This window comes from Triticum aestivum, chromosome 5D, assembly GCF_018294505.1.
Source record: "Triticum aestivum cultivar Chinese Spring chromosome 5D, IWGSC CS RefSeq v2.1, whole genome shotgun sequence".
Taxonomy (NCBI): Eukaryota; Viridiplantae; Streptophyta; class Magnoliopsida; order Poales; family Poaceae; genus Triticum; species Triticum aestivum.
Genome location: NC_057808.1, coordinates 555,723,267 through 555,744,501, shown reverse-complemented (window position 1 = coordinate 555,744,501; position 21,235 = coordinate 555,723,267). Strand labels below are relative to the sequence as shown.

Here is a 21,235-nt window from a genome sequence, read left to right as displayed (position 1 = left end):
AGAAAAAATAAAAGAAAATGATGGAAATGTAAAAAAAATAAAATAAGTTTCCCATGTGATATGTGGTCTAGTTGTTGGGAAAATTTACAAATATGAATTTCGACTTTATTTGCAAAATCTCTCCGGAATTTGTAAAATGGGCATAACTTTTGCATACGAACTCAGATTAAAAAGTTTTTTATATGAAAAATCATCTACTCGAAAAGTTACATATGATTTGAACCGGGGGAACCTTGTCCAACATTTTCAAAATCCATAAAACCTAACAGAACGAAAGATACAGGGCTTTTAAGATCTAGGGGGGGAAAATGAAAAAAAAATCAAACTTACTAGTGGCGCATCATTTGCTAGATGCGCCACTAGTAACAGAAAAAAATTGGTTTCAAAAAAACTTTTTTTTGGATTTTTTTTTCAAAATATGATACGTAATATGACCGGGAAGTTTGAAATATTTTTCCAAAATTTCATCACACTCATGAACACGAACAAAGTCCTAGACATCAACAAGGTTTAATAGGATTGATATGATAGATATATCAACAAGTGCCTGTGAAGTGAGCTGGTGCTGGGGTTGGATAGAACTGCGAAGTTAAGCGTGCTCGGGCTAGAGTAGTGTGAGGATGGGTTATCTTTTGGGAAGTTTGACCACGGAGTACGATTTGACCCGAGATTAAGCCATAGTGACCCGAGATTAAGAAAAAAAACGAAAAAAAATTGAAAAAACATTTGAATTTTTTTTCTGAAAAGAAATTGAAAAAAATGTTAGTAATGGCGCACCGTGTGATGTACTAATGGCGCACTGCCTGGTGCGCCATTAGTAAAAAATTCTAATGGCGTGATGCTAGTGGCGCACCTGTAGTGCGCCATTAGTAGGCAAAACAGGTGCACTACTAACAGGCCTTTTCCTAGTAGTGAAATTACCCAAGATGGTCCCCCGTACTGTGAAGATTGCGAATATCATCCCAGGATAAGCTATGTTCATTCCACTTCGGACGGCCATAGAAGCCCGTGAATCGCCATTGCACAATATTTTCATTCATAAATAAAACATCAATAAAATAAGGCGATACATAGTTCAACTCAATTTTATTCGACTCATAATAAAACATAACAAGGGCACCGGCCCGATCATCAAAGCTTAAGACACGACGTAGCTCATCGGCTTTACATTTATTCAAATGAGACTCTGGAAGAAAAACTAAATCTGCCTTTATACGCCCCTGTAGTTCCAGGAGCTCGCGAAATGTCGTGTTGGAGAGCATGCCTCCTAGGATTTTCATTTGGCCCGGCGGACCTCCTCCTCGGAGGCCGCCGATGCGCCATTTTCGCCTTTCTCTTCTCCAACAAACTCCACCCCTTGCGGAACATACTCCTCCTTCTCATCAGTTTCCCTTGCAACATGTGTGACCACACCATCCACGTTCTGCACCGCTTCAACTCGACCTGTACACACTCGCTTTGAGGGAGCTGTACACACTCGCTTTGAGGGACCTGCCATGTCGCTCCGCCACAAAGTAACAGTCGGGGCCCGTCAGGAACCCAGGCCCACCTCTACCGGGATGGAGCCACCTGTCCTTTCAGCCCCCACATCGGAATCACTTGCGGGTACTCTACGAGCCGACCCGACTTTAGTCACCACATGTATCATATATCATGTATATAAGTATATACCCATGATCACCTCCCGAGTGATCACGGCCCGATAGTATAGCATGGCAGACGGACAAGAATGTAGGGCCACTGATGGAATACTAGCATCCTATACTAAGCATTTAGGATTGCAGGTAAGGGTAACAATTGTAGCAACAATGACAGGCTATGCAGCAAAATAGGATTAACCGAAAGCAGTAACATGCTACACTACTCTAATGCAAGCAGTAGAGAGAAGGAATAGGCGATATCTGGTGATCAGGGGGGCTTGCCTGGTTGCTCTGGCAAGAAGGAGTCGTCAACAACGTAGTCGAACTGGGGGTCGCCGGCAGTCTCGGGGTCTACCGGAAAGAAGTAACGGAAGGGGAACACAATAAATAACAGAGCAATCAAAGCATCACAAAGCGTAACATGGCAATACACGGTGCTAGAGGTGACCTAACGCAGTAGTAGGTGATACCGGTGAAGTGGGGAAAACATCCGGGAAAGCATTTCCGGTGTTTGACATTTTTGGACAGATGAAACGGAGGAAGATTGTTGCATGTTCGCTATACTAGGGACGTGTGGTTGACATACGGACCGCGTATTCGGATTCGTCTCGTTGTTCTGAGCAACTTTCATGTACAAAATATTTTCATCCGAGTTACGGTTTATTTTATATGATTTTTCAAAGTTTTAAACATTTTTCTGAAATTTAATCTAATTCAAAAATAAGTGAAATGGCTAGGTGCACCCGGTGTAGTGCACCAAAGGTGCACCAGTGAGGCTAACTAGTGGGTCCAGTCAACTGTTGACTCAGCAGTTGACTGGTCCACGGTTGACCAATCAACTAGTCCGGTGGGACCCGCGTGTCAGCGACCCAAATTTTAACAGTGTTTTATTTTATCTTTTTTAACCAACCGGGTTAACTATGAAGTGGGCCCCCCGTCAGTGAATGATTAGGAGGCCATTAGTACTAATTGCGGCCACGTCAGCGCTTTAAAGACGCCGGGGCCAAGCGCGCCGGAGCTTGGCCGTTCGGCTGTTTCCGTTGACGTGGGGAGGCGCGGCTGACGCCGTTGGGGAGCTGGGGGCGCGCGCGTCGGACGGTGGTCGTGGGACGGCCGGGGGTGCAGCGCAGCGGCGCCAACGGCGAGCGTGGCGGCGGACGGTGAAGGCGGGCGTGGGCGCGGCACCGCGGGGCAGAGGCCGAGCCCCGGGGGAGCCGGCCACGGAGCGGCGGAGGCGAAGCAGGGGCGGCCGCGACGGCTCGGCGATGGAGGCGGGGCGGCGAGCAGCAGGCGGGCGCCGGGCTGCTGCACATGGTGGTGGCGGCAGCAGTAGCAGAAGCAGCAGTCTAGCACGACGTGGGGAGGAGCAGTGCAGCAGCAGTACAGGCGGGCGCAGCCAACAGGCACGCGAGCGCTCGAGCGGGCGGCTCGAGGCGTGGTCTAGGGCGAGGCAAGGCGTGTGCGGGGACCAACGGGCGCGGGGCTACAGGCAGTCAGGGGAATGCGGTCCTGAGCGCGGACCCGAAGCTCCGGCCATGGCGCGGTAAGCTGCTAGGCTATCTACAGGCACAAGATCGCGGCACGACCAGAGAGGAAAGGAGCGGACACTTACGTAGGAGCGCACGGTGGCTCTTTGTTAGCTTAGGAGCGCATGGGTGGTGCGGATTTAGCGATGAGGGGCGGCGACAGTAGAGGAAGAAGATGGCCGATTTGCCCGCACTCGGGTGGATCCGGTCGCTCTGCTCCTCGTAGGCGAAGTAGGCGTCGTAGAAGAACCAGCAGGACATGCTCCTACGCGCTGAGGAGTTCTGTGGCCGCGGGATCGACGATGGCCATGGCGACGGTGTTGCGGGTGCGCTCGGGATCGAGGGAAACGGCGCGAGGGAAGAGTGGGGAAGAACTAGAGTTAGGGTTCCGTCGAGGGTGTCGAGGTGCGTCCTTATCCACCCAGGGAGCCGCGGGATGGCCGACGGCGCGACATCCACGGCGTGGACGGCGTGCGAGCATTGCTAGCGCCATGGCCTCCACGTTCTGTTCAAGTGGTAGGAGAAAAGCCCACTGGTGGGCTGGGCCTTCTGTAGTACTAGGTTTTTAGGTGAACAGTGTTAGGCTTTAACTTTTCTTCTTCTTTTTTATTTCTCCGTTTAGTCTTTCTACACTGCTTTGCATTAAGTAGAGCCACCAATGCATTTCGAAAAATAAGAAACTTGTCAGATCAAATACTAGGCATTATTTAGTATTGCCACAAAAAGGTTTGGTGAGCATTTGAATTCATTTGGATTTTGCATAAATGAAAATGTATTAATGGGGCTGTTTTGGTCACTGTTTTAATTATTTTAGGGTACTCAAATACTTCTAAAAATGTTGCTTTCTCCCCCATTATTACTTAGGATTTACTTGTCACATTTAGCACATTTTAGTTTTTATGTTTGAAAATTTTTATCGTTTAACTTTATTTTAAATTTGAATTCAAACGGGACTTGATTCACCGCGAGATTAACAACGATAACCGTGGTGACATGGCATCATTAGCAGAGGGTTACTGTATCTCCGGGCGTCACAGAAGACGAAACCATCCCGACCAACCCATGCTTTCGGTCTTGAGCTCAAAAGGGAGACCGCGCACCTGGACCCAGATGGCCATTACGCCAAGGTCGATCTCGGTCGGGTCGCCCTTGCCGTCGAACTCAGCGAAGACGAGACCATCCCGCTTATAGTGCCACGGCTGCGCCTTTAGCACGAACCGTTGATCACCCTCGGCGGCGAAGTTGAGGACAAACCTCCCGTCATCAAAGGCCGCCTCCTGGACGGTGACCACTCCTTGGTGTTTCCACGCCGTGGCCCGGAGTTCATAGACGATGACGCGTGGGTTGGCCTGGAAAGGGGACAGGAGCCGGTGGACCACGAGGTGGCCGCTGACGGGCTTGCGCGCTGCATCCATGTCGATGACAAGAGGGGTCCCCTCCCCTTTGGTCTTCCTGGACGCCGTCTTCCCACCACGATCGGGGTAGCCGGGAGCACAGAGGATCCAGCCTCCAAAGACGCCGGAGTTGAGCACACCCCACCTGCCGGTGCCAGCAGTACGCTAGGATTCGCTCCTCCTGATTGTTCTGCCGCTCCCCTCTTCACACTCCCTACCCCCTGGCTCGCCATGCCGCTCAGTACGTGAGGAAGCAAACAGCAGAGGTTTGCTGTGAGTTGAGACGAACTGAGACACCTCGACTGATCACACATCTAGCACCCTAAACGCCCAGCCCCCTCAATCACTAAGGAGTAATTGGGTATCTTAATGAAAAAGGAAAAGCCATAAAGTTGCCGTTTCCAAACATTGACAGCGAGAAATCCTCTAAAACTTTCAAAGAAATTGGAATCCACAGATTCCGGCAAAACAATCGTTGACATGGATGATCCCCTCTGATTCCTCTCCTTACTTTCCAAACCAGAGAAAGGATCTATCAAATAATCAGGAGTAAAGAACACCTCCTCCTCTGTCCCTAAATTATTCCCCAAAACACGATTCACCGGATCCGCAGTTTCCATAGCTAACTTGGACCCGACCGGACCTTCCTCATGTGAATCGGAGGAGATCTCACCTGCCAATTTGCGGCACAAATCCTTCAATCTTCTTCTTGAAAGCTCGAGACATCTTTCCCGATTTTCCGCCTTCCTGATTAACCTCCTTGATCTCTCCCGAAAAACCTTCCACTCCTGGCCGCTGAAGACGCCCCCGACGACGGACGAGACTTGCCTGCTCCCCGCGCGTGTGTCCATCCGTGCTTCCGTATACGTGGCTTAATTTGATTCGAACAAAATAAGGCCCGGCCCCACCCCCTTAAAATCAGGGGGAGATGATTAGATTAGAAAGGAAAAAGAAAAAAAGACAGCCGTAGGATAAAGTGGAAGCACGGATAGAAGGACGGGGAGGGACACCGGCGGAGCTTCGTGAGGGCAAAAGCGTGCCATGGCCCGCCCAGCCCCTGGGGTAAAAATGCATGCAGTAGTACAGATATACAGTAGCCCAGCCCACCACTGTCTTGCTTGCATGTAGCCTCGCCTCTTCACGGTTCTCTTCTTGGCATACATCCTCCAGCAGAGCAGCAGACCAACACTACACACGATCACGCGTACAGCAGCAGGGAGGGCCAGAGATGTAGCGCGGAGTTGCAGAGGTTGAGTCGCCGGTCGTACCGTCGCAACATGTAGCAGCACCGAGCGGTTCAGAGGCCCGAGGGCGACCCATGCAGCGGCGGCTTGACCAAGCCCCAGGAGGCAGCTAGCAGTGGCCGCGGCCAGCCGGGCGAGTAGCAACCTAGACGACGAGCGCTGCTTGAGGCGAAATGGCTCCTATGTGCATGGAGAGAGTACGGGAGGAGCTGGAATGGTGTTGCGGGACGACAAGGGAGCTGTGATTTTCTCGTCCTGTCGTTATCTCCGCTCGTGCCACTGGCCGCTTGAGGCGGAGCTAGCTGCTTGCCTCGAAGGAATCGGTCTGGCACTCGCTCACACTGATAACAACCTGATCATTGAACTTGACTGTAAAGAAGCAGTGGACATGCTGAATGACATATGCATGAATCGATCAGCTGTGGCTAGTATGGTAGAGGAGGTGAAGAGCCTGCTGCATGACATCCGATGTCACAAAATCGTGCATGCAGGCAGGCCATGAAATGCTGCTGCTCACTATATGGCGCATATGGGACGTTGTTCTTGTTGGTGTTAACCATTGTTGTTTAGTAGTTCATCTAGTTTATTTCTGTTTGGGTCTGTTTAGTCTAAGTCTAGTACAGCGATGCATGGCATCATGGTAAAGTGGACTGATGGATCGGCAATGGTGCGAGCTGGTCATCGGTCAAGTGAAGCCAGGAGTTGTGAGTACATGCATAAGTACTAGGTAGATTTGATCGGTACATGCATGCAGCCGAGAGCGAGATGGATCTATACGTTGCCGTGCCAAGAGACTAGCTCAAAGTGAGCTGAGTTAGTTGAGGCAAAGACGTTGAGTTGATCCATCAGAGTGGCTGGATGTGCATGCACTTGTTTAGTGGAGTACGTGTGTGTGTGGAGCGTGAGTTTAGGATCAGGCCGGTGTGTGACTTGGCCTGTGCGTTTGCTTCCTTTTTAAATACCCTGTAATCACTTTGGTTAATCAAGAGAAAGAGAGTCAGAAAAGGCACAAGTTGTGCGGTGCCAAAACTCCTGTGTGCTCTTCTTCTATCTTGTGTACGTGAGTTCATCTCCTACCCTGGGCAGAGATTACACTTGGTATTCAGAGCCATGGTCGGAGAAGGTTCGCCCACTCCGCCCTGCTCGTCGGGTCACCGGAGGGGCTCAACCTCGCCCATATGGCAAGGGCAGAGTTCAAGGCGGCACGCTTGCCGCGAGGGCCTCGTGTGTCAAGGTCCGGTTCTTCATCGTCGTCGAGCTGCGTCACGAGTGATGGAGAAAGGTATGCTGTCCGGCAAGTTGCGGCACCGGCGGCAAGGAGGTGATGGCCATGGGGCGGAGGCCATTGCCACGAGGAGTTCCATGTCGGAGTTGTCAACAAGGCGCGTCATCGGCGACAACATGGAGGCGAGTCATCGGGGAGTTGCTGCACCGGTGGCGAACATGAGGCAGCGAGCTTGTCGCGGCACACACTCGCGGTGAAGGCGTAGGAGGGTATGGTTTTCATTGAAGCCAGTAGCGGCGGCTGTAATCGGCGTGACAAAATGGCATTGGCGGCCGTCTACGTGTTGCACCAACGACATCGACGCTATGAGTTTCAAGAGAGGAATAAGTGATAACAAGATTAGGAAGGTGATTGTTGGAACTAATCTTGTTATTAGTGCTAAGTGTAGAGATGATTAATTAGATCATGTTTAATTTTGAGTCAGTCTTAGAAGAAAGTGGATGCATGTGTGGGCGTCCGTTAGATGAGTAGCATGCACGTACTGCATGGATAAGATTAGTTGTTAGAATGGCTTAGTTGTGGACCTGATAATCACCAGTGTTGCGTCTCCAAGTGCGTGGAGATCGGCCGAAACTGAGCGGCCAGAGAGGTGGTTATCAGTTGCCGTTTCTACCGGCTAGTGGAGCCAGTCATGGTTCAGCCGATGTATGTGGCTTGACCGTGGCTGGATGCAAAAGTGTGCTTAGTGCGTGCGTGCGTGTGTGTTGTGGTTATTCCGGGTACTTAAGGACTTGTAATCACCTGAGTTTGTTGCTAAGTTGAACAAGAGAAAAGGGCACAAGTGTTCGATGCCAGAAAACCTCTGCGTGTTCTTCTTCTCCACTATATATGTGTGTGTTGATCCTTGGGCAAAGCCAACAGTTCTCAGCGTACGGCCATTTGGTTTAGCTCTGGGCCAGAGGATTTATGTATGATCTGTGAAACTGAGTGTAGACACATTGCTTAATTAATATACACTATTTTCACCCGCAAAAAAAAAAGACGACGAGCGCTGCTGCACAGGCACACGGGCTCTGAAAATTGATAATACACATCTTAATTTGGTACTCAATCCGTATCAAAATATAAGACATTATTTGACACTGTCAATGTCAAAACGTTTTATATTTTGATAAAGGGACTACTAGATAATTGTCATTGGGCAAGGCTAATCAACGCAATATCAATTTGGTTTTGAGAGAAAAGGAGATGATACAATTACATATGAAGTTGAGAAAGATTTTTCAGCAGCAACACTTCATCCATTGCTTGAGTTGAAATATTTTGTGTTTTCTTTTAGTTTGGCCCGCCCATGTTTTCCTTCGTAGCTCCGCCACTGGGGAGGGAGCAGGCAAGCCGGATCCCCCGACGAGGCCGTCTCCAGGAGGGGGCGCCCCCTTTTCCGGCGGGGCCGCCGGCGCTGGGGCCGCCATCTATGCAGCCAGGATCTCCGTCGCCGCGAGATCGCCTGGAGCCCCCGAGGGGTTATATGGAAAAGTCTATCCAAGATATGTTTGCTACACTAGCCCCCTAAGAATAGACACTCTATAGTCATCATATTATAGTAGCATATCATATTGAGTGGATACACAAATATAGGGGCCATGGAACTGCCCTGGGCAGACCGGGAAGCTCTACGACTTCGGCAGTGTGGTCTATGCTATGGAATATTCAAGTCCCATGTAAAGTTCAAATATTTTGCTGGAGAATTCTGCACGGAATTGTACCGTTAATGTCTATACTCGCTAACAGACACATCCCGGTGAGTGGAGAATGCCCAATCTGTCACGTTGGAGCAGAGGATGTGCGCCATCTGCTTTTTGAATGCATTCCAGCCAGACAATTGTGGGAGAAATTAGGCGTTTTGGACTCTATCATATCGGCCCATCGTGTGGATCGCTCGGGATCAATAGTTCTGGAACACTTGCTAAACTTACCAACCACTCCGTTTCACCTCGTGCCTACTATTCGAAGTATTGACGTCATAGCAGTGGGATGCTGGTATTTGTGGTGGATCCGTAGGCAGGTCACACACAATGAGACAATTCCACCTCCCAATAAATGGCCCGTTTCAGTGATGGCAATTACAGGCGGGTATAACAAAGTGTCGAACCAAAATAGGGAGGACACGGAGCATAGATGGAAGAGGCCAGACCCAAAGTTTGCTAAAGTAAATGTTGACGCTGCTTTTTATCAAGATGCAGGTGCAGGAGCAACGGCCGCTATAATCAGAGACGAGAAGGGGCAATTTCTAGCTGCTCAATGCAGATACAATGATTGTGCTCCAGATGCTACGGCTATGGAGGCTAGGGCCATGCGAGATGGCCTTCAATTTACAAACTCATTGGGCTTTAATCGGGTTGAGGCCGAATCAGACTCGCTTGAAGTCATTCAATTCTGCACTGGACAAACACAGTGGTGAGATGCATCGGCAGCAGTCTTTGCGGAGTGTTTAGATACTGTTACGTCAATTGGGAGGGTCACCTTCAAGCATTATTTTCGTGCGGCGAATACCGCACCTCATGAGCTAGCTAAGTTTAGTTTTTGCAATAAAGTGTCAGATAGTTGGACTGACGAACCACCTGCATGTGTCGTCAATAGCCTTGTGAACGTTGTAATTTTGCTCTGAGTTAATAAAGCTAGCCATGATGGCCTTCCCTAAAAAAAGCACACAGAGCCCAATAAACCAAAGAGAACAAGCAACACCAAAGATTCACAGTACAAGCGTGGAAATCAAACACTAAGTGTGAAAAACGGCGTGGCCACTAGACCGGATTATATTGAAGAAGTCATTGCTTCTCAAAAAAAGAACTATCTCTCGGCGCAGCAAGTGGGCTCACCAAAGTTTAGGATCAACAGGCAATGGTCCGAACCTAATCGCGGACAAAGAGCATCCCCGACATTTGGCTTCTCAATCACAAGAGACAAACATTATCTGTTGCCAGAGATAGAGAAAGAGGACTAATAAAGAACATGACCAATTAGGTGCATTTTGCTAAGTATTTGAGCCAACCTATAATTGCAACAGCCATTCACATAGAAGGTACATACATTACTATCACAAATCACATTTGTTCTAAATAGTCAGTCAGACAAGACGATACATACATTATCAGCCAAGTGCCCAAGTACTTGTTCAATAAATATAAGGTCATAAACAGCGCTTCAGGTGCATTGCATAGTTTTGATTTGAAGGACAGTGATATAGTAATCATAGTCCAACGGCCAGCCAACCTTTTAAAGCAGAGTCCTTCCACGAAACTCCGAGAGATGGTATATATCCATCTCAAGTAGACCATGATACCAATATGGCTCGGGCACAGGCCACCTGTCATAAAACAATACCCTCCTTATGTTGTCCATATTAAAATCTCTAAAAGACATATATTCAGAAATGGAGGGAGTACATTCGTAATCCGGGATTGAATTAACGGTACATGCTACAAGCATAAGGGGGCAACAGAAACAGAAGGAATACCTATTTTTCCTTGTCCTCCCTCGAGCACCATATTCTACCGAAAAAGGCTTTCGCCCCGCTTTATAAATAAAGCAACCGCCGAGCACAAAGTATCAAGGTATCAAACGAACAACACACACACCCTAACACAGCGCCACCGCAGGCAAGGTCCAACACTCACGCACAAAGACAATACACGGGTTCAGCTGTGGGCACAGCACAACAAGCCCAACACAGGTGCACGACACGCACAACACATAAACGGTGGTGGCGAGGTGTAGACGATCTAATCCGGCTCCGGTGGTGGTGGGGGAAGCGGTGGAGCCATCCGGAGAGCCAACGCATGAAGCTGGGTGATGATGAAGGTGATGGCGTCTCTCTCCCTGGGACGGCTAAGCGGCCGCCAAAGCTGCAAGTAACCAGACCATTTGAACAAAGCGTCAGTAACACGACGAAGAGGGATACGCTGAATCACAAGCTTATTCCTAACAGTCCACAGCATCCAGGCAAGCACCCCAATGATCAGCCACCTAATGTGGCGAACCGAGGGTGCTAGCGCCTGGAGTTCGGCAAAGAGAGCGGGGAAGTTGTTGTGGTCCCAGCTTCCACTCACTATTTCACGGAAACAGCTCCAGAGGAACTGCGCGGACACGCAGGTGAAGAAGATATGGTTTGAATCCTCTTCAGGCCCGCAGAGCGGGCAACGCCCATCACCGGGGCCATTACGTTTCATGACCTCCACGCCGGAAGGGAGGCGACCGCGAATCCATTGCCACAAGGAGATCCTAATCTTCAAGGGAAGCCGGATCTCCCAGATGGTGGTGAGCGCCTCATGGCCTAGCGATGGGGCGATGGCCTGGTAGAGAGATTTAGTGGAGAATTGCCCAAAAGGCTCTAGACGCCATCTGGAGCGGTCTTCTCCTATCTCAAGATCAGGCTCGTGAAACGCGATGCAGTCGAGCAATTCATGCCAATCCGCGTTCTCGGCTGGGCCAAATGGTCTCGGGAACGCGAGTTGCCCTAAGTCAATAAGGGCCGTCGCGACAGAAATCCGCGGATCGACCATGATGGAGATCAGACCAGGAAAGTGGGCCGCGAGGGGCATGTCTCCAGTCCATCTATTGAACCAGAACATCGTGGCGGTGCCAGAACCAACCGCGATCGAGGTCCCGATGCGGAGGACTGGAAGGAGCTGGATGGCGGATTGCCAGAACTGAGAGCCCCCAGACCACTGGCAGAAGGCGAGAGGTTGGCCACGGAGGTATTTATGCTGAATGAGGTGCAGCCACAAGCCACCCTCTCCGTTGGTAATCCGCCAGAGCCACCGAGTCGTGAGGGCTATGTTCATGCGTTTGGAGGGCATGATCCCGAGACCGCCCTGATCAAGCGGTTTACATATCTCCGACCACCGAACCATGTGGTACTTCTGCTTATCGCCCTCGCCGGCCCAGAAGAAACGTCCTTGAACTGTGGCAATCTCAAGATGTAGAGTCTCGGGAAGGCTGTACAAGCTCATGATGAATAAGAGCAGGCTGGAGAGGGATGAATTAATGAGCACCATCTGGGCCGCTTTCAAGAGCCATCGGCCCTGCCAGGGCTCGATGCGGTGCCGAAGCTTCCCCATCATGGGGCGCAACTCTGCCACCGTGAGCCTCGAGTCACTAATGGGGATCCCCAGATACGTCGTGGGGAAACACCTGAGCTAGCAATTAAGCTGATCCGCGATGCTCTGTCTTTCATCTTGGGAGTATCCCAAGACCATCACCGCACTCTTGTCGAAGTTGATCCTGAGGCCAGACATCTGCTAGAAGCAAAGCAAGAGGAACTTCAGGTTCGTGATATCGCTCGTCGAGCCTTCCACCATGATAATGGTGTCATCCGCATATTGGAGAAGGGAGATCCCGTTCCCCCCAACAAGATGCGGGACTATGCCCTTAATATGGCCCGTAGCATTGGCTTTATCTAAGATGGCTGCCAGAGCATCGACAACCATGTTGAAGAGGAACGGTGAGAAGGGATCGCCCTGGCGCACCCCACAGAAAGTGGGGAAGAATGGGCCAACCTCGCCATTAATGTTCACCACGGTCCGGCCCGAGGAGACCATTTGCATCACCCGGGTTACCCACCTGTCGTCGAAGCCCTTCCGGAGCAAACATTCCCGAAGGAAGGACCAACTGACCGTGTCATAAGCCTTGTGGAAATCCAGTTTTAGTAAGACTGCCTTGAGGTGTTTGGAGTGAACCTCATGGAGAGCTTCGTGGAACACCAGGACTCCGTCAAGGATATATCGGCCCTGGATAAAAGCCGACTGATCAGGGTGAGTGATCCGGTCGGCAATGCATGGGGGCCACCCTAATGGCGTACCCCTTCGCAAGGATGCAGAAGATGACATTAATCACCGTAATCGGCCGGAATTGGCGGATATCCGAAGCCCCAATCACTTTGGGGATGAGGGTGATTATCCCAAAGTTCAGCCGGGTGAGATCGATGGACCCTACAAAGAACTCCTCAAACAGGGCCATCACCTCCGGCTTGATTACCTCCCAGAAGGTCTGGAAGAACTTCACTGGGAGGCCATCCGAACCGGGGGCCGAAGAGGGGTTCACGCACTTAATTGCCGCCCACACTTCAGCCTCGGAGAACGGGGCCGTAAGGGCCACGTTGTCCGCAGGCGAGACACAACTGTGGGCCGGCTAGATGTCTTCCGCAAGGGCAAGACCTCCCCGAGGGGAGGCAGAGAATAGGTCTCTGTAAAAGCCGTCTACATGGGCCCAGATGTCCTCCGGCCGCTGCAGGAGGGTCTCTCCGTCCCAAAGGAGCGGGATGGAGTTACGGCGTCGCCGGCCGTTAGCTATGGCCTGGAAGTAGGCGGTATTGGCATCCCCCTTGAGGACCCAATTCTGCGTACCGCGCAAGCACCAGTAAGCCTCCTCATCCGTGTAGATGACCGTGAGCTGGTCTTCCAGGTCGTACCTAAGCATCCATTCCTCGGCTGATAGGCCTGCGGCATCAGCCCGCAGATCGAGGGATTGGATGCCTCGCGCCACTGGGCGACCACCGCTGCAGCAAATCCAGGCTGGCGCAGCCAGAAGGTTTCGAAGCGGAAGCGGGCCGGCAGGGGGGGACGCTCGTTCTCCGAAGAGAGGAGGAGGGGGACGTGATCGGAACCAATCCGCGTAATCGCCCGGAGCGAAGCTAGGGGGTAACGAATGTCCCACTCAGGAGAGGCGAAGACCCTGTCTAGGACTGAACGGGTCGGCTCCACTTGGCGGTTGGTCCAAGTGAACCTGGCCCCGACTCTATCGAGCTCGCGAAGCCCCATATCCACGATGCAGTCATTGAACATCTGCATCCGGGGAAAGTTGACCAAATTATTGCTCTTGTCTTCCTCCGTCCGGATGAGGTTGAAGTTGCCGCCCACCACTACCAGTAGTTGGGCGGCTGCCACCTCCCCACGGAGTTCAGCGAGAAAGGCCTCTGATCGGCGGTGATCGGCGGGGCCATAATACCTTACAAAAAACAGACAGTCCATATATATAGCTGGCAGACAATATCCCGGCAGCACGCAGAAACATCTCATGGCATAGCAGCGGCATGAGCACACACGGGGTTCTGAATGAACCAATTAGAACCCCTTATAACTGACTTACAAAAGCAGATGAATATATACGTACAACAGAGGTCTGCGATGATGGTCTTTGAATGCCCGAGCTGTAATGAGATATACTCCTCACTTTTTTTCCCCTGTCCGTTGCTGCATTTACATGCAGTTTTTCCTCGTTTGGCTTTCCTTGGAAAAGTTTCAGAAACAAACAAACAGGAGCTGTAATAACGAACGAAGGATGTAAAACCTGTCAAGTTTCATTCTCAGTGATGGACCAACTGGGGGCTGTGGCCCTTTTGCTCTAAAACCCCAGATGAACAAGTAAAGTACCCTCCACAACCACAAGGCTGGCTAGCTTCTCCCAGTTCTTCCCACAAAAAAATAAAATAAATAATCCTAGTTCAGCATGGAGAAATTAGACGGCCATTGGTTTGAAGACTGAGCTGTGTTGTCATCCATTCCATGGGCGCCAGGATTGGTAGGTATTGATCATGGCGTCAGGGGTTCCTTTCCTCTGGCAGAACCGTCAATGACATCTTAATCTCTTTCTGAATCACAACAATAATCATGGACAGGTAATGGAGTAGAACAACTACTTGAGAGTCAGTCAAGTCAGCTACTTGAGAGTTCTCCCGCCATCAAAATATGGTCCTTAGTATCCCAGCGAGAGCTTGGTCTGAAAGAAACTGCTCCTTGGAATTGGTCGCTTCCTTGAGCTCTGCCTCATTTTTTCGCACTGCGAAATTGATCTTGCTTCCTTGAGCTCTGCCTCATTTTTTCGCACTGCGAAATTGATCTTGCGTGAGATTCAGCAAGTCCAGAGCAGCCATGTAAGCCTGCACACATGATTGACCAAGTCATGGGGATGTGAGCTTCATGTCATTCATTCCAAGTCTGTTGTGCAGCCAACAGACTGCACGTAGTTCAATGCATGGAGTGAAGCACCACTTGAAAAAGAAGTATGGAGTAGGATGCAAATTCAATTTTCTAAATGTTCAGAAGATTAGCTACAACTAAGACTGCATCTTCATCTAAAAACATAAAATTCGATCAACTTTCTGCCCTTGGAAGACTGTGTAGAAAGGAAAAAAAATTAAAAAAAAGAAGGCTCCAGCAGGCCGTTTACCTCCTCTGCAGCAGCTGGAACCAACTCCAGCACCGAATGAGTAGAGCAAGTATATAGCCACAGGGAGCAAAGACGACCAACGATTTTGTACAACAGCTCAGCGCAGTACGACTTTGGGGATGTGACCAATCTTGTGGGCATCCTCCCCTTGGCACCTCTCAATCAATATTGGACATCCAACAATTATGAGAACTTTCAAAGCAGAGAGACTCCGTATGCTTTCAGGCAAAGATGTCAGGTTGGGGCAACCTCCGATGGAAAGTTCTTCTAGGCAAGTCAACTGTCCCAACCATTCCGGTAATATCTCTAGGCCTTTGCACTCCACCAACGCCAATTTTGTAAGAGCTGTGAGGTTCTTCATACTTCCAGGCAAAGATGTCAGATTGGGGCAATCTGCAATGGAAAGTTCTTCTAGAGCCAGCCTAGAAGGATGAATGGAAGACGAGAGCTTCCCAAATCCTTGTTCTGGCAAAACTGTCTCACTGTTGCTCAAAAACCAATTCATACTTCTTGGGGGATATGGTAGGAACTTCAAATTTGGGCAGTCCTTTACAACCAAAAGATGCAAATTAGGGATTAGAAACTCTTTGTTTTCTTCACTTGACTCTGTTGTCAACCATTCCACCAAATTCTCCATCGACGCCAAGTCCAGAACTCTTAGTTGCATACAAGGTCTGCCCTCTCCATAGAATTCCTTACCAATTTTCCTAATGTTGGGACAGTTCCTCAGACACAAACTTCTTAAATTTGGGAGTGCGCCAAATGGAGGAAGACAATCACATGCTTCCAAACCATCAAGAGTCAGTTCGCTGAGAAAAGGGAGGTAGGACGAGATGTGAAACATCCAGTTAGGGAAATCCTTGCCCCTATACCCAACTAGCCAAAAGTTTTCAAGAGTCCGAGGAGGTACGAGCCTTTCCAGCACAGATTTACCACTTGATATATAAGACATCCACTTAGGGATCCAGCCAAGTTTTAGTACTCGGATATCTGATTTATCACGCAGTTTGACCCTGTCTGCATCTTCCGGATCCCAGACTTTCTCAAGGCCTGCAAGTATCAGCTCTGAACAAGTCAATCCCACAAGATCCACTATACTGCTACATCCTCTACTCTCTATCTCATGTACATTATGATGTACCATGCCCACAAGATTTAGACGCATTTTAATGGCTTTAACCTTTTCAAGCAAATTAGAAGGTCCACTGTCGACCACAAACTGGGTGAGACTAGTCATGTCACCAATGCTATCAGGGCAGTCATCCATATCTAGAAGGCCATTCATGTGCAATATTTGAAGCTTAAGGTCACCAAATGAGGAGGGGAGCTCGCTGAGCCTCAGACAGTATGACAAATGAAGATACCTAAGCTTAAACAACTTGCATAGCGACTCAGGCAATTGTCGGAGCTTAGCACAACTTGTTAGGTTTAAATATTCAAGCTCGAAGAGGTGATCAAAACATTCAGGGAGTTCTTCGAGGTTATGACAGTCTGAAAGATCTAGATATTTCAAATGATTAAGTTGGCAAAATGATCCTGGCAACATTGAAACCTTGTAGCAACCAGAGAGGTCCACGAACTCAAGTTTCTGAAGATGGCGAAAATCAATCTGTAGGTTTTCAAGTTCATGACAACTTGATAGGTTCAGATGCTCTAAGCACGGAAAGCTAACATTGCCAGGTAGTTTGGTGAGCTTGGAACAACCTGACATGTTTAAGAGCGAGAGCTTAGGCAGGTTGCCGAATTCATCGGGGAGCTGCTGAAGAGCACAACAATTTGACACGTCTAGATGATGTAAGCATTTAAGCTTACAGATTGATTCAGGCAACTCTTGGAGTATAGAGCACCCAGATAGATTGAGGAAAAATAGTTGAGTGAGATCCCCTAGTGATGCAGACATCTTATTGAGGCTGCTACTGCCAGATAGGTCCAAATAGCAAAGTTTGCTAAGGCGACAAATACTGTCTGGAAAGGTTTCAAGCATGGAATTGGAGAGAATAAGAGTTTCCATGTTTTGAAGTACATGAAAATTCTTAGGAAGTGATTTTATTGGCAAACCCGCGGCATCAATATACCTAATTAGCTTCAATTGATTAATGGAAGATGGCAGCACCACGCCACTTGGAGCAGGTTGACCTTTAGCTGAATGTCCACTTAGGTCCAAGACACGTATGAACTTGGATCGGGAAAATGCCTTTTTCGGGAGTTGCAGCCCCCCTAAATCCCGAAAGTGGAGGGATCTAAGCTTGCCTGGAATATATTTGAAAATCTCAGGATCATTCTTGAAGTTGGTTAACTGTGCATGTCGGCAGTAGCGAGCTCTGTTCCAGCTGGTGCTTTTGGTAGCATCCAGGTCAACCAATTCATCAGCAGCAATAATTGATGCCAGGTCATGCACCAAATCATGCATGACCAGTTTTGGAGGAACTCTGAAATGCAATGAACTTGGACTAACCTGCAGAGGTAACTACTATCAATTTAGTATTGCAAAGATAAATGTAAAACCCCTTGACAATAGGAGATGATCTAGTAAAATTGCAACTTCCTCTAAATCCACGGAGCCCTTTTATAGAACAACTATCCTAACCACTTTTTTTTACTACAACCCATGGATTTTCATAAATTGTTTGTATGGCATTCAAACTGGGATAACTAGCAAAGCATGTAAAGCTAATAAAGCGTATGATGTACACGAGGAATTTTCATACATATTTGTCTACATATGTTTTGCGAATTTTTCAAATTTCTCTGGATGCTGAGTTTCACTTGTTTAGTTCATGAAGTACATAACCTAGACTGATGAGGCGACAAGGTTTATGCTTGACTGTTGTTTCAAGCTTCATTGCAACTTTCAAGTTCAAGAAACAACGCCACTTGCAACGCACTGATGCTCTAAATGGCAGGTTTTCTCTTGGAGCGACTCGAAACCAAGTGGATCGACTATATGGATCAGACTTGGGCGTATGGCTAAGTATTATGTCTTAGATGGTATCGAATGATCTGGTAATGGTTGGCTAGTATGTGAACTTGATTTCGTCACTTTGATGAATTTTATGTATCGAACAATATTTGGGCTATTTAATGTATGGATTGAACCATGTCATTGTGAAGTTCTGGGAAGGCTTGCTTACACATATATTTATATCATGTATTATATGTGAGTGTTAGTTTACACCTATGTGTTTTTTATTGGCTGGCATGCAAATTCTGAATTACGGAACCAAACCAAACACAAGCCAATCAAAGTTGCCAAATGTTTGGCAAGACATTTGGCTTGAAACCAAATGGAATTCAATGGTTTTGCCAAAAAAAAGGCAAGTACCCTAATTATGTGTCTCAATCCAAACAGCCAATAATTAGTGGGGCTAGATGTGACTCAATCCAAACACACCCTAATGATGTGGGCTGCCCAGCGGACAACCTAGAAGAATCTGGACAGGAGGGCCATGGGCGGCGTTTAGGGACTAGTGCTTCACCACCAAATGTGCTGCAATTTTCGTTGTTTCTATAATTTGTGCACGAACTTTAGCATGAAACTGTTGTGTTACAAATGTGAAGCCTATCTTATAAAATTATTAAATTAGTATATATACACGTAGGGGGGTTGCACCTTTCTTTTCCAAAACAGAGAGTGGCTGGTTGCAAAAGGAATGCCACAAATGCACATAATTTGGTGAACTCCAACTAGGATTGTATCATCGACATGTCATACTGGGGATCTAAAATATTGCATAATCGGATTAGATCCAGGAGTTGAAGGGCAAGAAAGAATTGCCACCAAATGTACTGGGGATCAACTCCTGGATCTGATTCAAAATCAATGAGAACTAAATTATTAATAAATTGATCAAAATTAGATTCTAATTTCATGGCATATAATCGAGATATTAGATCCAGGAGTTGAAGGGCAAGAAAGAATCTAAAACTAAAGATATATTAACCCAACATAATCAAAACAACAGACCTACTGTATTAAAGTACAAAACTGAACTTATCAGTACTAATAATAAATTTAAATTTGGAAATGGTTATATTAAATCATTAACATAAATTTAAAAATCAAAATGCAGGGCCTAATTTAGAACCTATGAAAGTGTGTTCTTATCTATAAATAAAGTTAAAAAACATAATGGCAAAAATGAACCAGCCATAGTCAAAACTAACCGAAGCAGATCCTGGAATCCGAAGAAAGGACATGCCCAAAAGATAGTTGATGCACCTTTGACCATCGTGCCTTGAACTGATGTACCCAAGTGCATTCCATTGTTGGATTATATGATTGATGTGCATGACAAAGCCCTTGGGGAAGGCTGCCAAGTACGTGAAACACATTTTGAATTCGATCTTCATGTAGTAATAGCTCACCATTAGCCTCTCTAATGCTTCTTCCTGATGTCCTTCTCTCAAACCCAAATCAACCTTGGTGTCTCTTATATCTTCCCATGCACCCACGGTCCTTAGCTCCGACATTACCTGCCCAAGAGCATTTGCCACGAGCGGTAAACCCCCACACTTGCCTGCAATCTGCTTTCCAATTTCTTCTAGGCCACTGTGGTCATCATCAGATCCAAATGCCCTTTGCTTGATTAATTCCCAACAATCACCAGGTTCTAAAACACCCAGATCGATTATGTCAGACTCAGGAACCGGGCAAATTTTCCTCTGATTTGCAAGAAAACCAGTGCGCAATTGTTGCACTACGCTTCGGCTTCGGGTAGTTACTATAATACTGCTACCCTTGCGGCCATGTTGTAACATCTCCTTCAACCTTTCAAGATTATTTCCATCTTCTTCCCAGAGATCATCCAGAACAATCAAGTATCTTCTGGTAGCAAGTTCCTTTTTCAGATGAAGCTGCAAATCGGAGTTGTCAAGGTTGATGGTGCTATTCATCATTCTTTTGAGGATGGCACCCCCAATTTTGTGCAAATCAAACTGTTTGGACACATTAACCCAGATTGCGACATCAAAGACACTGACCCTCTTGTCTGCAAGAACTGATTCAGCCAGTGTCGTCTTGCCTATGCCACCAAGGCCAACAACTGGAATGATGGAGATATCCTGCTGGTTAGTTTCTTCAGTTGTGAGTAGCAGGCTGATTATCTTGTCCTTCTCGATACCCCTCCCCACCATTCCAGTTTTCACGCCATCACCGTAGTGGACTGCAGGAATTTCATTGTTTCTGCTCCCTTCTCCCCTTGCTTGTTGAGGCACAAGATTAAGCCTCCTTCTGCCCTCCTTTTCAACTTGGTCTATCTTCATCATCACCTTCTTCATCTTGTGGGGCATGGTTATTCGCTGCAGGAGTTGATTGTTCCTGGAAAACCATAAGCTGACCTGCAAAAAGGGAAAATTGAAGTCGGTAAGCACAACTTTTTTCAGACTCTCATGCACCGCAGGAGGAGCCAGAGAAGAAGGATGGACACGGACGTTAGTTACAAAATAAGGGGATAAAGATGGGCTATGGCATAACCAGACGCATGCACAAGGACATTTGCTCCAAACACGATAACCAAAGAATCAATGTCTTTTTAGATAAGAAGAGTAGAAGAATCAATATGGGAATGAATACCTTGGATTGGCTCTTGTTGATGAGGTCATTGGCGTCCAACTCGTCAAGCACATCCTCGACGTCATAGGCAGCGCGCTTAAACTTGGTAAGCCAGCGCTGGAAGACTCTTCCGCCATCTCCTCCTCGACGCGACTTGTCGTCGGCATCGCTCAGCACCGCCTCCAGATCTTTCATCGTCTCCTCCATCTCCAGCACCTCCTCTCTGTACCTCCACTGCAGAGTGACCTCCGACGCGGCATAGTCTCCCAGCATGCCGACGATCTGCTTCCCCACGGCACCCGCAATTACGCTCCCGATCCCGCTCATGGCCATGGCTCTCCAGCGAAGCCACCAAGCTATTGCTCTCCTCTGTCTGAAGTCCGAACCCACGAGAAGTGAAGCGTGAACCCACGGGAAGAGAATGGAGTA

General features: G+C 48.2%; 1 protein-coding gene across 1 annotated transcript; it reads right to left on the bottom strand.

The window, feature by feature from the left end:
- Positions 1–14,366: 14,366 nt before the first annotated feature.
- On the bottom strand, positions 14,367–21,235 carry LOC123123828 (putative disease resistance protein RGA1). Its single transcript, XM_044544455.1, has 4 exons — positions 20,828–21,235; positions 19,420–20,592; positions 15,256–17,710; positions 14,367–14,965 (listed from the first exon to the last, which is right to left on the bottom strand). The coding sequence occupies exons 1-3, from the start codon at positions 21,137–21,139 to the stop codon at positions 15,353–15,355; spliced, it is 3,843 nt and encodes a 1,280-aa protein (XP_044400390.1). The 5' UTR covers positions 21,140–21,235; the 3' UTR covers positions 14,367–14,965; positions 15,256–15,352.